This window comes from Bubalus kerabau, chromosome 5 (assembly GCF_029407905.1).
Source record: "Bubalus kerabau isolate K-KA32 ecotype Philippines breed swamp buffalo chromosome 5, PCC_UOA_SB_1v2, whole genome shotgun sequence".
In the NCBI taxonomy this organism is placed as follows: Eukaryota; Metazoa; Chordata; class Mammalia; order Artiodactyla; family Bovidae; genus Bubalus; species Bubalus kerabau.
This window is the reverse complement of record NC_073628.1, coordinates 105,918,450-105,933,903: the sequence shown is the minus strand read 5'-3', so window position 1 is coordinate 105,933,903 and position 15,454 is coordinate 105,918,450. Positions and strand designations below refer to the sequence as shown.

Sequence of the window (15,454 nt, the reverse complement as noted above, 5' to 3'; positions counted from 1 at the left end):
CTGAACCTGGCCTGATCCTGGGAGCAGTGGCAGCGGTGGGCTCTCCTGACTGCCCAGGGCGGGCCAGTCAAGCCCCATGGGGCTTCCTGGGCCAACCAACCCAAACCTGGGGCCCAGGAAGCAGCAGCACCAGAGCTGGGGGGTGGCTCGCCGCCAGGCACAGAGCACAGAAGGGCTTCTTGTTAGCCAATCCACCCTGCCCTGTTCAGTGGTGGCCTCACAGGTCTCAAGGAGGCCCAGGGCAGGCAGGGAATAAGGGAGCATCCTCACCACCCTGGATTCCCATGTTCTGGTTGTGATGGAGCATCTGCCCAAGTGGAGGAGTGTGTGCCCGTGTGTGTGGGGCGCTCCACATGGGAGTGTGTCTGTTTGGTGCCAGTGACATATGTTCGCGTGTTTCTGTGTCAACAGGTCTGTCTGTACCTACATGTAGGTGTGTGCAGGCATTGGGAAGAGCCTCACTCAGCTTGGGGCCAATGGGAGGAAGGGAAGGGCCAGGCCCGGGCACTCAGTGACCTGGGGCCACTTTGCAATAAAATGATTTCACCTGGTGGCTAGGGTGTTTTCTGCTGCCCTTCCGGTTTCCTGAGTGAGCTGAAAACCTCCAACCAGATAGTACTGCCACATCCTCAGTCACAGGTGCTGTGGTCGTTGTAGGGCAGGGGACATGGGGCAGAGTTTGCCTAGGGGACAAGGCTAGGACCAGACCATCCTCGCCAGTTAGTGTCCATCCTAGAAAAGGGCGGGGCAGCCACAGTGGAGTATCAGGAACTGATTTTAATCAATGGAGCCCAGGTTTCAGGCAGGCCCTCAGGTTCCAGCTTACTGCACCCTTTGAGGGCACCACTGGTGCTGTCCCACGCAGGGCCGCCCCTTGGGGAAGGCAGGTGACCCCCCACCCCAGTCGAGACAGAGCAGAGTGAGGCGGGTGAGGCGAGGCAGCGGGTGCAAGCGGCTGTTTATTAACTGTGATCTGGAGTGGAGGCGGGTCCCGCCAGCTGAGGCCCTAGCAAAGGCCCTGGCGCAGGCAGTGGGGTGGGAGGTGGGGGCAAAGCTCAAGCAGGGAGAGAGGAAGGAGTTAATTCTGCTCTCTGGGTGTCACAGCCAGCAGGCGAGGGAGTTGGGGGCCCACCTTGCTGCCCATGGGGCCTCCCTGGGCAGCCTTTGCATAGTGACCAGCCAACTGGCCTTGGACTGGCCGAGGGTAGAGATGGGGAGAGGCCCAGCCACTGCCCCAGGGCTCCAGGAAGGGGAATGCAGAAGGCATCAGAGGGCCCTGGGGCTGAGCTGAAGCCCCATGGGCTGAGCCAGGGGCAAGGCTGGTGAGGGGGCAGGGCTGAGCTGCAGAGCCCCCCCCAGCAGCGGGCAGAGCTGGGGGTCAAGGTGGTCCTTGAGTCCAGAGAAAAGACGTGAGACAAAGTGAGAACGAGGTCATTGTAGAAAACCCCTCAGTCCGTGACAAAGGACATCAGATGCAGGGGTGGGAAGAGTGATGCACTTGCCACCCGCTCTGGGAAAAGGCAGGGACAGATGGGGCTGCATGGCCAGCCACACGGCCTCAGGACGTCCGTGCCCAGTCAGGGCTGAGGCCCCAGGCCAGAGCCCCCAAGCACCCAAGAAGCCCAGCCTGGATGCTGGGGTCGCTAAGTGAGGTACACGGGTTGATTCCCTGGATGGGCGGTCCCCTCTGCCCTCACAAGGTGCCGGTGGCCAGCCACCAGCCCCAGGGCCCAGCGGAGGGGCTAGGGGCATGGGAGGGACCCAACTAGCAGGTCAGTGTCCTTGGGCAGTAAAGTGGGGGCACGAGGTGACACAGGCCCTGAGGGCAGAGTGGGGCACCAAGTGGCATGGGCCCAGGGATAGAGGGGCAGGAGGTGACACGGGCCTGGGGGAGCAGAGAGGAGCACAAGGTGACATGGGGCCTTGAGAGTGGTTTGTGACACGAGCAACCCAGGCCCCCTAGGAAGGGGTCACCTGAAGACACAGGGTCCCTGGGCGGGGAGTGATGCAACACCTCCTGGGGAAGACTGGAGCTTCATAAGACTCAGTGCTGGTCCTGCTCCGGCCCGGGGTGGGGGCCGCTGGAGGAGGAGGGCAGAGCCGGCAGCAGGGCCTCCAGGAGCTCCGGAACACCAATGCTCTCCGGAAACGGGCCGGTGGGGGGGTCCCGCCCGGGGGGTCCCGCCCACCCCGCTGCCCTAGCTCTCGTCCAGGTGAAGGCTGATGAATTCCTGGATGCACCTGCGGTACTGGAGCTCAGTGGGGCTGCTGCCGGTCAGAGGGCCCGGCTGGCCAGAGGGCGCCTCGGCCTCACGCATCTCCTCGGCCATTCGCGCCAGACGGAGCCTGGAAGAGGGCGGGCCTTGGGAAGAGCCTAGCCCGCCCCCACCCCACCTCGTCCTAGACCTGAGGAGGGCGGGCCTTGTGAAGTGCTCCGCCCCGCCCACAGGGTCCCCCACCCACACCGCCCTCCTGCTCACAGAGTGACGATGTCCGCGTTTGCTTCCTGCACCGCGATGCTCAATGGGTCCTGCTGAGCGTGGTCCAAGGCATGCTGGTCCGCCCCCCTCTTCAAGAACAGGCAGACCTGGCTGAGAGCGGAGCGGGCAAGTCAGGTCAGGCCTTGGGCAGGTACTAGTGGGCTGGCAACCCGGGGCCATGGGGCGGGGGTAAGTGAGGGTATGACCAGCCCACGACTCACCCAGTACGGCCAAGGAGAGTGGCGTGGTGGAGGGGAGCCCGGCCGTGGCTGTCTCTTTGGTTCACGTCCGCTCCGTTTTGCAGGAGGAATTCACAGACGATCAGGGAGCCCTGGGGAAGCCGGCGTGGGGAGGCAGTATGGTTCAGACGGAGCCAAACCACGGAGACGGTTCCTTGCAGCTCCCCCCCACCTCCCACCACACCCCGACACCCCTTCAAGCTGGCGCACCAAGGGAGAGCCGCTGTGAAGACGCTGCACCTGGGTCCGGGGGCAGCCGGGCGCCTACTTACCCCCAGTACAGCCTGCACCAGCGGCGTCTTTCCCTCGTCCTCCGCGTCAGCCCAGTTGACCTCCGCCCCGTGCGCCAGAGCCGCCGCCAGGGCGGGAAGGTCGCGGGTGCGCGCCGCGCGGTGCGCCAGCAGCCCCGGATGCAGCTCGCGCACGTCTGCCAGGCCCCAGGTCTCCGCCTCTCCGTCCGCCTCGCCGCTGGACTCCTCCGACTCTGCACCCTCTGCGAGGACAGGGCGATCAGGGCCGGTAAGCCGGCCCGGAGCGGGGGAGGCGCAGGGCCGGGGATGGGGAGCCACGCACTCACCCTCCTCAGCGACGCGGTCCACCACAGAGCCCACGCCGAAGGCCAGGACATCTGAGCTGCCGTCGGAGCTGCCCCCTAAGCCGCTGTCGCTGCTCAGACCTGCAAAGTCCACAGCCAGAGGGGGTCCTGAGAGCGTCTGGGGGAAGGCTGGAGGGCCGCCCACACTCCCGGGGATGCTGCCCGGAGCAGGATCAGTCCCCACTAGCGGGCAGAGGAGAGCCCTGCCCAGGATGGGAGGAAAGGCGAGAAAATCAGGTGACAGCTCAACAGAGTCAAGGATTAAGCGCCCCCTAGGAGCACAGCCGTGGGTGTGATCCCCACCCTCGCTCAGGCCTGCCCTAGCAGGACGGATGGGCCGAAGCGCCGCCATAATGCAAGCTTGGGAGGTCTCCATCCAGACGCGGTTCCAGGCAGCAGTGAGCGGCACCCAAGAGCAGCCCTCACAGAAGAGCCCCGAGCTGCGGGACGGCGAGGCAGCGCCCTCTGCTGCCCGAGGGCACCCGCTCACCCCATCAGCCCTGCCAATTCTTGGCCCCCGTCTATGCCTTCTGTCCACACTGCCCAGAAAGGTGGCCCAGACGCCCCTGGCCAGTGGGTGCTGTTAGACACTTTACAGGCAGGCGACAGGGCGGGGAGGGCCCCAACCTGCAGCATGTGCCCCCCACCCCCACTCCAGGAAGAGCTGAAGAAGATGCACACAATTGTCTTTCAGGAGCTGGTCTGGCACACAGCTGTCCACGAACACACACGTATGTGCACACACCCATGTGTGTACACACATGTACACACTCACATGTATGTACCCATATGCACAGTCATGCCACACACACACTCCTGTGTGCACACTGCACACGGGTCTCCCTGAGGGTCATGGCTCCAGCCTCCAAGTCAGTGGCTGAGTTACCCCCAGCCCCTGGAGATACTGTCCCAGCCTTAGCCCTGCTTGGCCCCCAGACTCTCCCCATCCTTACACTAGTCCCTCCTGCAAGGAATGCCCATCCTTCCGGTCCCTGGGCGAGTGGCCACAGCTATCCCATACTTGTCCACCCTCTGAGCAAGCATGCCTGGTCCCTGCTCTGAGCTGCCCTGGCTGAGCTAGGGGGGGGTGGGCAGCAGGGGACTTACTGCGTGGGCCGGCTGCAGCAGCCCCTGCATCGAAGTAGGAGAAAAGGGAGTCCAGTTCGTCCGGGCAGAAGAGCGAGTCCCTGCGGAACCTGGGCTCTACGGAGCCTGCAGCAGGGCAGTAACCGGGCCAGGCTGGGAGGCAGGCAGAGCTTGGGGCTCTGCTCCTTCCTCCCCCCACCCCTGGCCTCCCTGGGGTCCATAGTCTGGAGGCTCACCCCCTGCCCAGGCCTGTGAGCTGGGGCGCACCTGCCGGCCCCCTCCCACCTGAGCACAGGGCAGCCACAGAGGGCAGAACGGGCTCCATCCGGACTTTGCTGCGGCGGGGGGCAGGGGCTCGGGGGGAGCTGTGGTGACGCTGGCACTTCTGCACCCTCCAGCGCTGTGGGGCCTCCCGGGCTGGTGCCGAGGGCGGCCTCTGCACAAACTTCTTCTCCACATATTTGTCCTTGATCCAGGCCTCCTTGTCCTGTCTGGACCAGGACCAGACATGAAGCCGCACTTGTGGGTGGGGGCTCCCCAGGCCCTGCCTAGGCTACCCCACACCTCACCTGGGGCTGCTGGCTGTAGGCTTCCTACTGCCCGGCCCCTCACACTGGGCCTCGTAGATCCGGTTCACGGTGCTGTTTCCAAGTTCACACATCAGCTGGCAGGAGAGGGTGAGGCCAGCATCAGCCCAGCCCACAGACCTCCCCTCAAGTGGGCAGACCCCGCTCCTGTCTCCCCGCCCTGCTCCCCCCCCACCCCCCACCCCCACCACCAGCTGCCTGGGGGACTGCAATGGCCCCCACACACCTTCAGTAGCTCCGGTTCCCATGAGTCCAGGGTCAGGGACCGCACCTTGGAGCAGTGGACGCCCAGGCTCCTGGATGATGGGGAGGAGGAGTCAGGGCGTGGCTCCGCCCCCACCCCCTCCACACCGCCCAGGAGGCCCACCTGTGGATGCCTGAGCACTCGATGCAGAGCAGCACACCCAGGTTGATGCTGGCCCAGCGTGGATCAGGCTGGCCGCAGTCACCACACTGGCTGTTGCCGGCCACGTTCTGCACCCGCTGCAGCACACTCTCACCCTTGACACTGCGTTCCCGAGAGTCCGTGGCAGAGTCGATGCTGCTTGTGGACGGGGAGGCAGTGCGGTCCAGCCTCTGGGGACCGGGTGAGGGGTCACTCAACCCTACGGGAGCTCCAACCCCAGTCTCCCCAGTGGGGGCCCCCTCTTCCTCCCCAGATACAGGGGCCGACACAGGCCAGGGTGCCTGAGGCACGAGCCTGCACCCCCATGTGGGCACACACACTGATGTGCACATGTGTGCTGGTGTGTGAATGCACATGTGTGCTGGTGTGTGGCCTGCGGGAGTTGTACACGCACATGCAGGGAGGGCCCACCTCACTGTAGCAGCTGTCAGGGCTCTCCCGATAGGCGGAGGCAATGCTGGCTTGCACCGCCTGAACCCAGGCCTGCCGCAGTTTCTCTGAGTCGGCTTGCAGCATGCAGCTCCTGCAGGAAGGGGCCTGTCAGCCTGCGCAAGCAGGGGCTCTTGCCACATCATGCCCTGGGCAGGACCTGCTTACTTGGTGGGCGACACGACCTCAAAGCAGAACCTCCGCTCGACGTCCTCACAGGGCTTCACAGAGCAGAGCCGGAGGTCGTCCACAACCACAGTCAGCACGTCCTGTGGGCATGACCGCCGTGGCCCTTGCGCTCAGCACCCACCCCTGCCCCACCCTGACCACCCCGTCCACTGCTCTACCCAGGACACAGATTGCCTGGGCTTCAAGTGGTCTCTGTCCCTGGCCACTCAGGCTATGGTGCCCATCCGTGTCCTCAGCCCTGTGATACCAATCCCCCCAACCGCCCACCCCCAGGCCAGGTGAGAAGGCCCAGGAGTGGCTGCCCTGGGCCCAGTGCACCTTGAGCTTCTTCTGGTAGACCAGCTGGCTGTTCTGGATGGAGAACCAGCGCCTGGGTAGGGAATGGGCCAGGAGGGGTCAAGCCAGGCTGGGCACCCTCCCCCACCTATCTGCCCTGCAGTCCCCTGAGGAAGGGCCTCCCTTACCGGTTCCATGTCTTGAAGGCATTGCTGGCCCTCTTGAAGAGGTAGCCTTCCATCACTACCCCACTGGGTGCATCCACATCAAACTCCACCTTGGGCTCATCGTAGGAGAAGTCCTGGGAGCAGTCGGAGCCCAGCCCCCCATGAGCACCCACCCACTGCTGTGCGGACATGGCTGCCCTCCCAGGCTCCCCCCAGCCAAGGTTGAGAGGGTGGGTCTTCACAGCCACTTCCTGACCAAAACCCCATGGGGGCAGATGCCTTCTGCCACAGCTGGGGGCCCGGAGCGCTCCGGCCCCACCCCCTAGCTCCCCCCGCCCAGCACAGACAGCAGGCTCTGGGTAGGATCAGGAAGGAAGCCGCCTCCCTTGTCCTCAGTCCCCCATTCAAGTTGCCAGCTGCGCTGCTCCAGCCAGCCTGACAGAGCTCCATTCACACGGGCCAGGGAGACACTGAGCGTTGTCCTGTGTCCGGCAGTGGGAGAGGAGGCCCAGCCACCTGCTCCCCTGGCTGAGTGGGGGCGGGAAGGGACAGCTGCAGCTGCTCCCGAAGGGGACTCAGTCCTAGCTCAGCAGCCTCCGCTGGTGCTGGGCGCGCCCCGGGAGGTGTTCAGGGTCGGAGCGCCGGGGCTGCGGAGGTGTCCTTGGTGCTGAAACAGGGCGAGGCGGACAGAGGCCCCACCCACCTGTCCCCCCCCCCCCCCCCGGGTGAGCACCCACTCACCTGCAGCAGCGTCTGAGGGCGGGAGCGGGAGGAGCGGGAGCAGGGAGAGAGAGAGCCAGTGAGTGAAGCCCTGCTGCCTCCTCCTGGGAACTAGCAGCTCCCACCAGCAGTCATCTCCGCCCAGGGCAGCGCCATGACAGCCGTCTGGCCAGGAGCAGAGAGGCCCCAGTAGGACCCTCCACCCAGCCCCAGCCCTAGCGCCCGTGGGCTGAGGGGGCTGGTCCTGGCCTCTAAGTGACCTCTCACGGTGCTGAGACCCTGAGGGATGAGGACTCCCACCTCTGACTGCTCTTCCAAGGAGGATCAGAATCAGCCTGAGCATGGGCAGGCCTGGGGAGGGACGGGGAGTGTGTCTTTGCGGCAGGCTCCCAGGTCCACACTTGGAGAGGGCTGAGGGGCCCCTCCACAGGGAGGCCAGGGCTGCAGGGCCTTACCCGCTGTTGGATGGCGGCGTGCTTGCGCTCCATCTCCCGCTTCTCCACTGCCGAGTCGATCACCAGCTGGTCCAGCTGTGGGGAAGGGTACAGAGAGGGAAGTGGACCCCCTCCCCTGACACGCTGGCCCTGGCTTCCCCTCCCCGCAGGCTCACCTCGGCCGCCAGCTTCTTCATGTAGGGGTCCAGCTGGTGCAGCAGGCTGTAGCCCTGCTGGAAGAAGCTGTACTGGGCATGCATGAAGGACAGCATCTGGAGGGGTAGGGACACAGGTGAGACCCGGCCGCCAGCCATGGTGCCCAGGGCCCCAACAGGTGCACCCAACCCCAGCACTCACGGAATCCAAAATCTCAAACTTCTTCTTAGCCTGGAGGACGTTGATCTGCCAAGGAAGGAGTGAACAGGTGAAGATATCAGGGCTGAGCCTGGACCTTGCTTGTGTCCACTCAGGGTGCTTGTGGCTCCCCGAGACCACCAGCTCATCTGATGCTCCCTACACTGGTACCCATCCCTCCTCTCAAGGTTTCTCCATGGACAAAGCCATGAACTCTACCCCGTGCTCCAAGCCCTCCTGCAGCCTCTGGCCCTGGCTTGTCCCAAGCACGGCCCCACCTCTGGGCCTTTGCCCAGGGCACTCCCCACCTCCAGGTCCCTCCCCAAGCATCTGAAGTTTTCTCAGGTCAGAGGGGCCCCTCCAGACACCAGGTCCCTGTCTGCAGTGACACCCAAGGCCCAGCGACTCACCTGGAGCACATAGTCCAGCGCCAGGTGGCGGAAACACTTTCGGGCGAGGATCAGGGCACCCGTAGCCTCCTCCACCTCGTGGGGCCGGTGCCTCGGGGCCTGGGCATTCCTCACCAGCGACAGCTCCATGTCCTCCCGAACTTTGTCAAACTGCTTCTTGGTCTCCTTGAACTTCCGCACGTCCCTGGAGGCCGGCAGGTGTCAGGTCAGGGAGACTGAGGAGGTGTGCACTGGGGTCTCCCCGCTTCAAGAAAGGCCCTCTTTCTGCTCTCAGCCCCTCTGTGTTCCACAACCCCCTTCCCCACCTCCCTGGCCTCCCACCCGCTACAGCCAGCACTCCCTGCCGCCTCCTCCTCAGGTCCCTTCCCCAATCCAGGGCCCCCTTTCTCTTCACCACCTCACCCACAGGATTGGTCCAGCTTGGGGTGACCCCTAGCCTTACCCTGGACTCCAGATGCTCCACTTGGGGGATTCCCAACTATACACACAGCACTGAGCTGAGACCCCTGCCAAGTCCCCACCTCCTGCTCTATGACCCCGACCTGACCCTTCCATGGTCCTGCCCTCACCTCTGCCTGAGGGCCCCCTTGCTGCCCTCTGTGGTCCCTGCCCTCCAGCACTGTTTCCTCAGCCCAGTCTTGGCCTACACTGAGCCCCCCACCCAGAGCCTGCAGATCTTGTGTCAGGGCCCCAGACTCCCTCAGCTCAAACACCCCAGCATGGGTGTGGCCTCGCACCCTCCTGGGGCCGAGAGAGGCCAGGCCTCCCTTGGGGCCACTCACTCTTTGACGAAGTTGTGGAGCTGCTGCCGCACAGACCTCTGGGCCTGGTCAAACAGGATCTGGGAGCATAGGAAGGTGGAGGTATCAGGGACCTGCCCCCACATGACCCCAGAGGCCAGGCCCCTATCCCCTCAGGTACGAACCAGAGAATGCCCTGTCCAGCCCCACTTAGGCCCCAGCTGGTCACCCTCACAGATCCAGCCTCTCAGGGTCCAAGGGACCAGGTGCAGCCCCCAGGCCTGGGTCGGCGCCCAGAGACAACAGCTGTGACCACCTGCCCATCTCCCCCACTTGGCTCTCAGACTCGAGGACCAAGCTGTCCCCCTCCCATGGCCCAGACAGAGCAGGCACACCCAGGGTCCCTAGTGACAGCCAGTGCCCCAGCCTGGGGAGGGGCCACCTTAAGGATGACCAGCCCTGCAGTTGGAAGGGTCCGGCTGTGGCCGAAGCTCCTGAGTGATCTGGCCTGGGGGCAGGGTGAAGTGGTTGTGGGGGGCTGGAGGGGCCTCCCCCACAGTGCTAACTGGACCCAGAATCAGATCTGCTCAACATGGGGAGAGGGCTGGGCCCTAATCAGAAGCAGACAGACACACAGACAGACTGCTGAAGCTGGACGAGCTGTCCAGCACTGGTTTATTTCTGAACTTCCCCTGTGGGGGAGGGGCCCCTTGTTTAGTCTGGGGCTCTGGTTTCCAGGCCACGGTCTGACCACCCACATGGGCCTCATTCTGTTCTGTGTGTCCATGCGGGGGGCCCCTGAGGGGTTCAAGGTCATACAGACCCATCCTGGGAAGCAGTGGGGTCAGCCTGGCCAATGACCCTTGTCTGATGGCCCTGGATAACCCTCTAAGGCACCTATGCCAAACCCCTACCACCCTCAGCCCCAGATGGGCAGGTTCCAGGCACCTCCTTGCTGGCTATCCAGCCCTCACCTGGGACACAGTAGAGTTTCAGCAATGTGGCCCCCACTCCCCAGACTGCAGGAGCAGAAACGTGGCCTCCCCCACAGCCCGCCCCTGCCAGCTCAGCTCTCCCAGAGCCAGCCCAGAGCCTTCCAGGCTGGGTGGGGCCTGCAGGAAGCCCGAGGGGTGGCTGCCTGGGAAGGGATGACAGCGATTATAAGGAAGCGCAGTGCCCCCCTACTCCCCCCATCAGGGCTCACCATGTGGTAGGTGACCATCTCTTGCAGGCTGTCTCCAAACCTCTGCAGACATTCCTGGGGGTGGGTGGGGGAGACCCTTGCTTAAATGGGACTGCCGTGCCCCCAGTGTCAGTACCTCCCACCCACTAGCCACAAAGTGGCCCCTGTGGCCCAGCACAAACGCCCACCTGCTCCCAGGGCAGGGGCACCCTCAAGGGGCTGCCTGCCTGTGCCTGCCCCTGCCTAGAGGTCAGAGGTCAGCTGCCCCTCACCGATATAACAGTGTCGCCCTGGCACTGCTGGGACAGGTCGCGGATGCCACTCACGAAGAGTCTGTTGGTGGTGACGTAGGCCTTGCCTGCCTCTATCATGCTGCTACATAACTTCACCAGCTGCAGACAGGAGAGGACGGATGGGGGACACTCACGCCACCTGTGCACCCAGCCCTCACCACGACCAAGGCCAGACCACACGGGCTGGGACCCTGCCAGGGCAGCCGGAATTTAGCTCAGGGCCCATCAGCGCCCAGGACACAGCTGGGCAGCCCTAGGCAGAGAAGGAAGGCCACTGCCCGCCACCTGTCCTAAGCCCACCTGGTGCTGGGGCAACAGCTTGGCACTGCCCAGGCCTTGGCTCCAGTGTGGGAGGTAGGAACAAGAGAGGGAAGCCAGGAGCAGGGACCCCAGGACTGGGGTGGGCATGCAGTCCTGGCCAAGGAACAGCAGGATCAGCCAGCAGGGGCTCATGGATGCCACCCCTCCTCCCCTCCTGCCTGTGCCCCGGGCCCCTAACCCAGCCACTCAGAGGCACAGCCCCCCAGCAGCTTCCCCTGTCTCCCCCAAGACTCCTCTCCTTGGCTTGGCGAGAGGAAACCACCCAGACACAGGTGTGTGTGCGGCAGGTATGAAGGCCAGTGACAGCCAGGCCCACGTGCTATGCATAAACACACACTTGTGCTCGTATTGGTGGCCGCGAGTGAGCTGGACCAAGCCCTCTATGTGCCCCCAGGCCCTTCCCTCACCTTGTCCAGTTTGGCCTCGATCTCAACCACGTCCGTTTCCACCTCATCGATAGTTGCCCTGCGACGGGTACAGGGTGGCTGGAGACCCGCCTGCAGCGAGCCTCCCCCACCGACTTAGCTGGTCTTCGTCTCCCCAGGCACCTCCCCAAAGGGGTCTGCAGTGGGAAGGGGCTGCTCTGTCGATAGCCACTGGCTCCTGCAGGCCCACCTTCCTCCACGCCCCTTGGACAGACTAAGACATGGAGACTGGGGTGGGGGCACGGAAGAGGGAGGAGGAGAGGGGGCAGGACCTGGACTGTGACTCCACGGCTGTAGAGCCTCCAGGGCCCACCACCATCCCAGGCAGATAGAGGCCTAGTCGGCTGTGATGCCCCCAAATGGGGTCTGTGGACAGGAGAGGGGGTGGTCCCTAGCACAGAGGGAGGGGCCAGGGCCCTGTGGAGGGGGACATGCAGGGCCTCACTGGTCACTGCCCCCCGGCCCAGCCTATACACCTCTCCAAGGCTAGAGTTGACCCCAGACCCCATCTGGACCCCCCAATCCTTAGCTTCAGCTGTAGCCCACTCTGGCCTGGGGCTGGCGGACCCTGGCGCAGACCTGTGTCAGCAGAGCCTGCAAACCTGGGGCTGCTCCCTGGCACAGTGAGACACCCAGCAGAGGCATGCCCCTACCTCCCAACTACTCCCCCAACCTCAAATACCAAGTTGGCCTTTTCTGCCTGGAGGGAGCAGTGGGTCAGACCTTGGAGGAGCCCACTCCCACTGGGACGGCCTAACAATGGGGCTGCCTTGGGGAGGGAAGAGTTAACGATGACATCACCAGAGAAGCCAGTGGACAGAGAATCCCGGAAGGCGAGGCGAGAGGCAGATGGATCAGGCACGTGACTCCCCCCCGCCCCCGCCCCCAATGCTCTGGGAACAGGAAACAGGGAAAGAGGGCCAGGATCCCAGGGCCCCCCCAACCCACTCAGCTGGTGAGCTGGGCCCATCTGGCTTCCTGGGGACAAGGGACAACGTGGAATGAAGCTCGGGCCAGGGGCTGGAGGCAGCCTCCAGGGCCAGGGCCAGGGCAGAGGAGGCTGTCCAGGTCTAGTGGCCCCTTGCTGCCCTGTGGCTGGTAGAAAAGGGCCATGTTCCAGGGTTTCCCAGGCTTGGGGGAGAGGGACTTAGTCCCTCATGTGGGGGGCAGCTCAGTACTCCCTCAATTAGGAGCTGTGGGGGAGGGGTGCCAGGCTGGCTAGTCAGGGCCCTTGGAAGATCCCCTGTCCTCCTCCGCTCTGAGCAGCCCTCATCCCTGCCCCAGGGCTGAGGGGTCTCTGAATTCCAGAGCAGGAAGGGGTCAGAGGGGACGTCTGCTTGGACCAGTGTTGACCCACCCCCAGCAGGATGTCCAGCCTGAGACTACAGGATCCTGACCATCGCTGTAGTCTCTCCCCTCCCCACAACCCAGAGGCCCAGGGCATGGAAGGACCACCCGCCCAGGAGAGGATACTGCAGAGCAGAGCAGAGACATGCCCCCTGGAGCCCCAGTCACCACAACTGCCCTGGGCAACTGCATGGAGGGCCATCATCCCTGAGCCAGGAGGGCGGGGAGGGGGCAGCTGGTCCCCAGAGAGCTGGTGGGGGGCGCTGTACCAGATGGTGACAATGTGCTCATGGGGGTGAGGTGGGCACTCAGCAGAGAGCCCATCCTGGGGGCCCTATACCCCTCATCTCTCTCCTCCCACCTCCATGGACCAAGGCCTCCTCTCCTGCCATCCCTCCAGGATTTCCTCAGCAGCTTGGATGGTGGGTAGGAGGGTGAGGCTGGCTTCCCCACCAGAGCCATGACTCAGCGCCTGAAGCCCCACCCAGGGGAGGGGGCACTATGAACAAGGGGTGGGCGGCGCCCCGGTGAGTCTGAGAGAGCCTGGAGCCCTCCAGCCACAGGCACCCAGGGCTCTGGGGCTCTGCCCAGGCCACAAGCACACAGACAGGGTCCCTCTTTCCCCAGGGCTGGGGTCACTTGGCCCTATATGCTGACCACATTCTCCCACCCAGCTCTACCCTAACCCTGGCCCCCAAGCTGGCCTCCAGGAAGTCCATGTTACATCCTCAGCAGCACCTGAGGGCACACGGACAAGGGAACCCCCAAAAGGCCTCAAAACCTGGTTAAATCTCAGCCCAACCCCGAAACCCACAGTGCAGCTTCTGTGGCCCAAGATCAGGGGCATCTCCCTGGCCCCCACCCTGGGGTCTTAGCCAGGTACTTTCAAAGAAAACCTAGCAAAGCCCAGGCATCAGCTGCATCCACTGCCCCACTGTGGGTGCCCCCTGGCAAGCAGGCTGGTGTGGAGGGAGGGCCTGGAGCTGCCCCACTGTGGGTGCCCCCAGCTCAGGATCATAGGTACCTGAGTTGCTCACATTGCCCCCCTCAACTGTCAGGAATGTAAGATGGGAGAGCAGAGGTGACCATTAGCCCTCTGCTCAGGGCCGGGGGCCACTCTCTGCTCCAGCCTCTACCCCTCATCCAGTCTTCCCTGGCCTTCATTGCTGACTCCCTGTGAAGCGGCTGGGCAAGGGGCTGGCTCCAGGGACTCAGAGGTGAGAGCACCGATGCTGAGGCCCACCAGGCACCGCACACAGGCCCTCTTGATAACACACCTCAAAGACTCAGCACACACACATACACATGCACACAACCCAGTGCAAGTGTGCCAAGGCCTGACAGGCACATGTGCCATCAAACATGGATGCACGCAGAAGCATAACACACACACAGAAGTGTGTACTCATGGATTTGCTGCATAAACACGTACCCTGTGCTGGGATACAGATGAACAAACTAACATGCGCTTAGTGCCTAAACTCATCCTTGCATGATAAACACCCACTCTGTATCTAGCAGCAGTCCAGGGGCGCAGCTCACCCACACATTCATGTCCAAGGGCTGGCACCTCAAGGGAGGGTGCAGAGGGGCAGAATTCATACAAGTGTACCCAAGCACAAGCATGAGCACCTGACACACAGGAGGTGCCCCATTAGAGCAGATGCATGCACACCATGAACATGTCCACACAGATAAGCCCGCCTGCACTCCCAGGAAGGACTAAAAGCACAAACCCATGTCCAGGCACAGCCCAGAACCTCCACCAGTCTCTCGAATCCAGTCTGCTCAGATAGCCCCCACCCTGCCAGGCATCTAGGTCACCCTGCCAAGCAGCTTCCCCAAGCCCTAACTGTGGCTCCAGCTGCCCGCCCCCTTGACTACTCCGGGCACAGGAACCAAGACAGATTCCAGGGGCAGACACCCGACGCACCCAGACGACCCTAGCCAGAGTCGGGCTGCAGGGCCCGGCAAAGTCTCAGCTCTGTGCAGGTGGCCCGCAGAAGGTCTAGACACAAAGCGGACGGACACTCCCACGGAGAGGTGGCCGCGCCAGAGGCCGCCCCGCCCCACGCGCGCACCCTTCGCGCGCGGCGACCAGCACAAGGGGCATCTTTTGTTCCGGGCTCTAGGGCTGTGGTTGCTGAGGGCTTTGTCCAAGGCGAGTCCTCCTGCTCTGGCCTCCAGCCCGGGCGCCGGGTACAAAGGCGGCACCGGCTCCCCTTCCCGCGCCCCATCCCCCGGCGGTCCCGGGTACCCCGAGGGGCTGCGAACCGGCGGATCACAAAGGGCCGCGCCGCGCCCCGGGGGCGCACCTGAAGCGCGGCGAGTCCTTGATGCACTCCTCGAACTCCACCGTCATGGCTGCGGCAGCGCGCGGCGCTCACTGGCACGAGGACCACGGCGGCCCGAGCGGCATCCCCGACCGGCCTGCCTGCCCGCCCGCCCGCGCCGCGATCGGCGCCCGCCCGCCCCGGAACGAGGCCGCTGCGCCACCGCCCCGCCCCGCCTGTCACCGCTGGGGAGCGTCGCCAAAGTCCTCCGTCCGTGCGCGCCGCCCGCTGTCACCGCCGGGGAGCGTCGCCAAACGCTCCGACGTCCCGCCCCCTTCGTTCCGGCCGCGGGTCGGAAGAGTGGATGGGGCCAGTAGCAGTCTCAGGAGCCGCTGGGCGCGCGCTCTCCTGCGATTCGGCCTTAGGCAACCTGGGGGATTGGCAACATGCGCTCATCCGGACCGCGGCGGGAGGATTGGGGTGGGTGTTAGTGGGGCGGG

General features: G+C 64.3%; 1 protein-coding gene across 1 annotated transcript; it reads right to left on the bottom strand.

The window, feature by feature from the left end:
• Positions 1-941: 941 nt before the first annotated feature.
• ACAP3 (ArfGAP with coiled-coil, ankyrin repeat and PH domains 3) lies at positions 942-15,146 on the bottom strand. Its single transcript, XM_055582550.1, has 24 exons — positions 14,997-15,146; positions 11,317-11,374; positions 10,568-10,687; positions 10,317-10,370; positions 9,155-9,213; positions 8,373-8,556; positions 7,966-8,010; positions 7,785-7,880; positions 7,630-7,704; positions 7,196-7,207; positions 6,476-6,588; positions 6,330-6,381; positions 5,991-6,091; positions 5,805-5,916; positions 5,355-5,563; positions 5,214-5,283; positions 4,970-5,064; positions 4,686-4,891; positions 4,422-4,526; positions 3,297-3,395; positions 2,992-3,212; positions 2,702-2,811; positions 2,481-2,591; positions 942-2,346 (listed from the first exon to the last, which is right to left on the bottom strand). The coding sequence occupies exons 1-24, from the start codon at positions 15,041-15,043 to the stop codon at positions 2,199-2,201; spliced, it is 2,502 nt and encodes an 833-aa protein (XP_055438525.1). The 5' UTR covers positions 15,044-15,146; the 3' UTR covers positions 942-2,198.
• Positions 15,147-15,454: the final 308 nt, after the last annotated feature.

What these genes read in the sequence shown, in the direction of transcription:
- ACAP3 (XM_055582550.1), bottom strand. Translation starts at nt 15,043, where the DNA reads ATGACGGTGGAGTTCGAGGAGTGCATCAAGGACTCGCCGCGCTTCAG. An exon ending in ACTCTCCTTGGCCGTACTGG is followed by an intron (nt 2,592 to 2,701) that starts GTGAGTCGTGGG and finishes CTCCGCTCTCAG; the next exon opens with CCAGGTCTGCCTGTTCTTGA. An exon ending in AACGCGGACATCGTCACTCT is followed by an intron (nt 2,347 to 2,480) that starts GTGAGCAGGAGG and finishes GCCCTCTTCCAG; the next exon opens with GCTCCGTCTGGCGCGAATGG.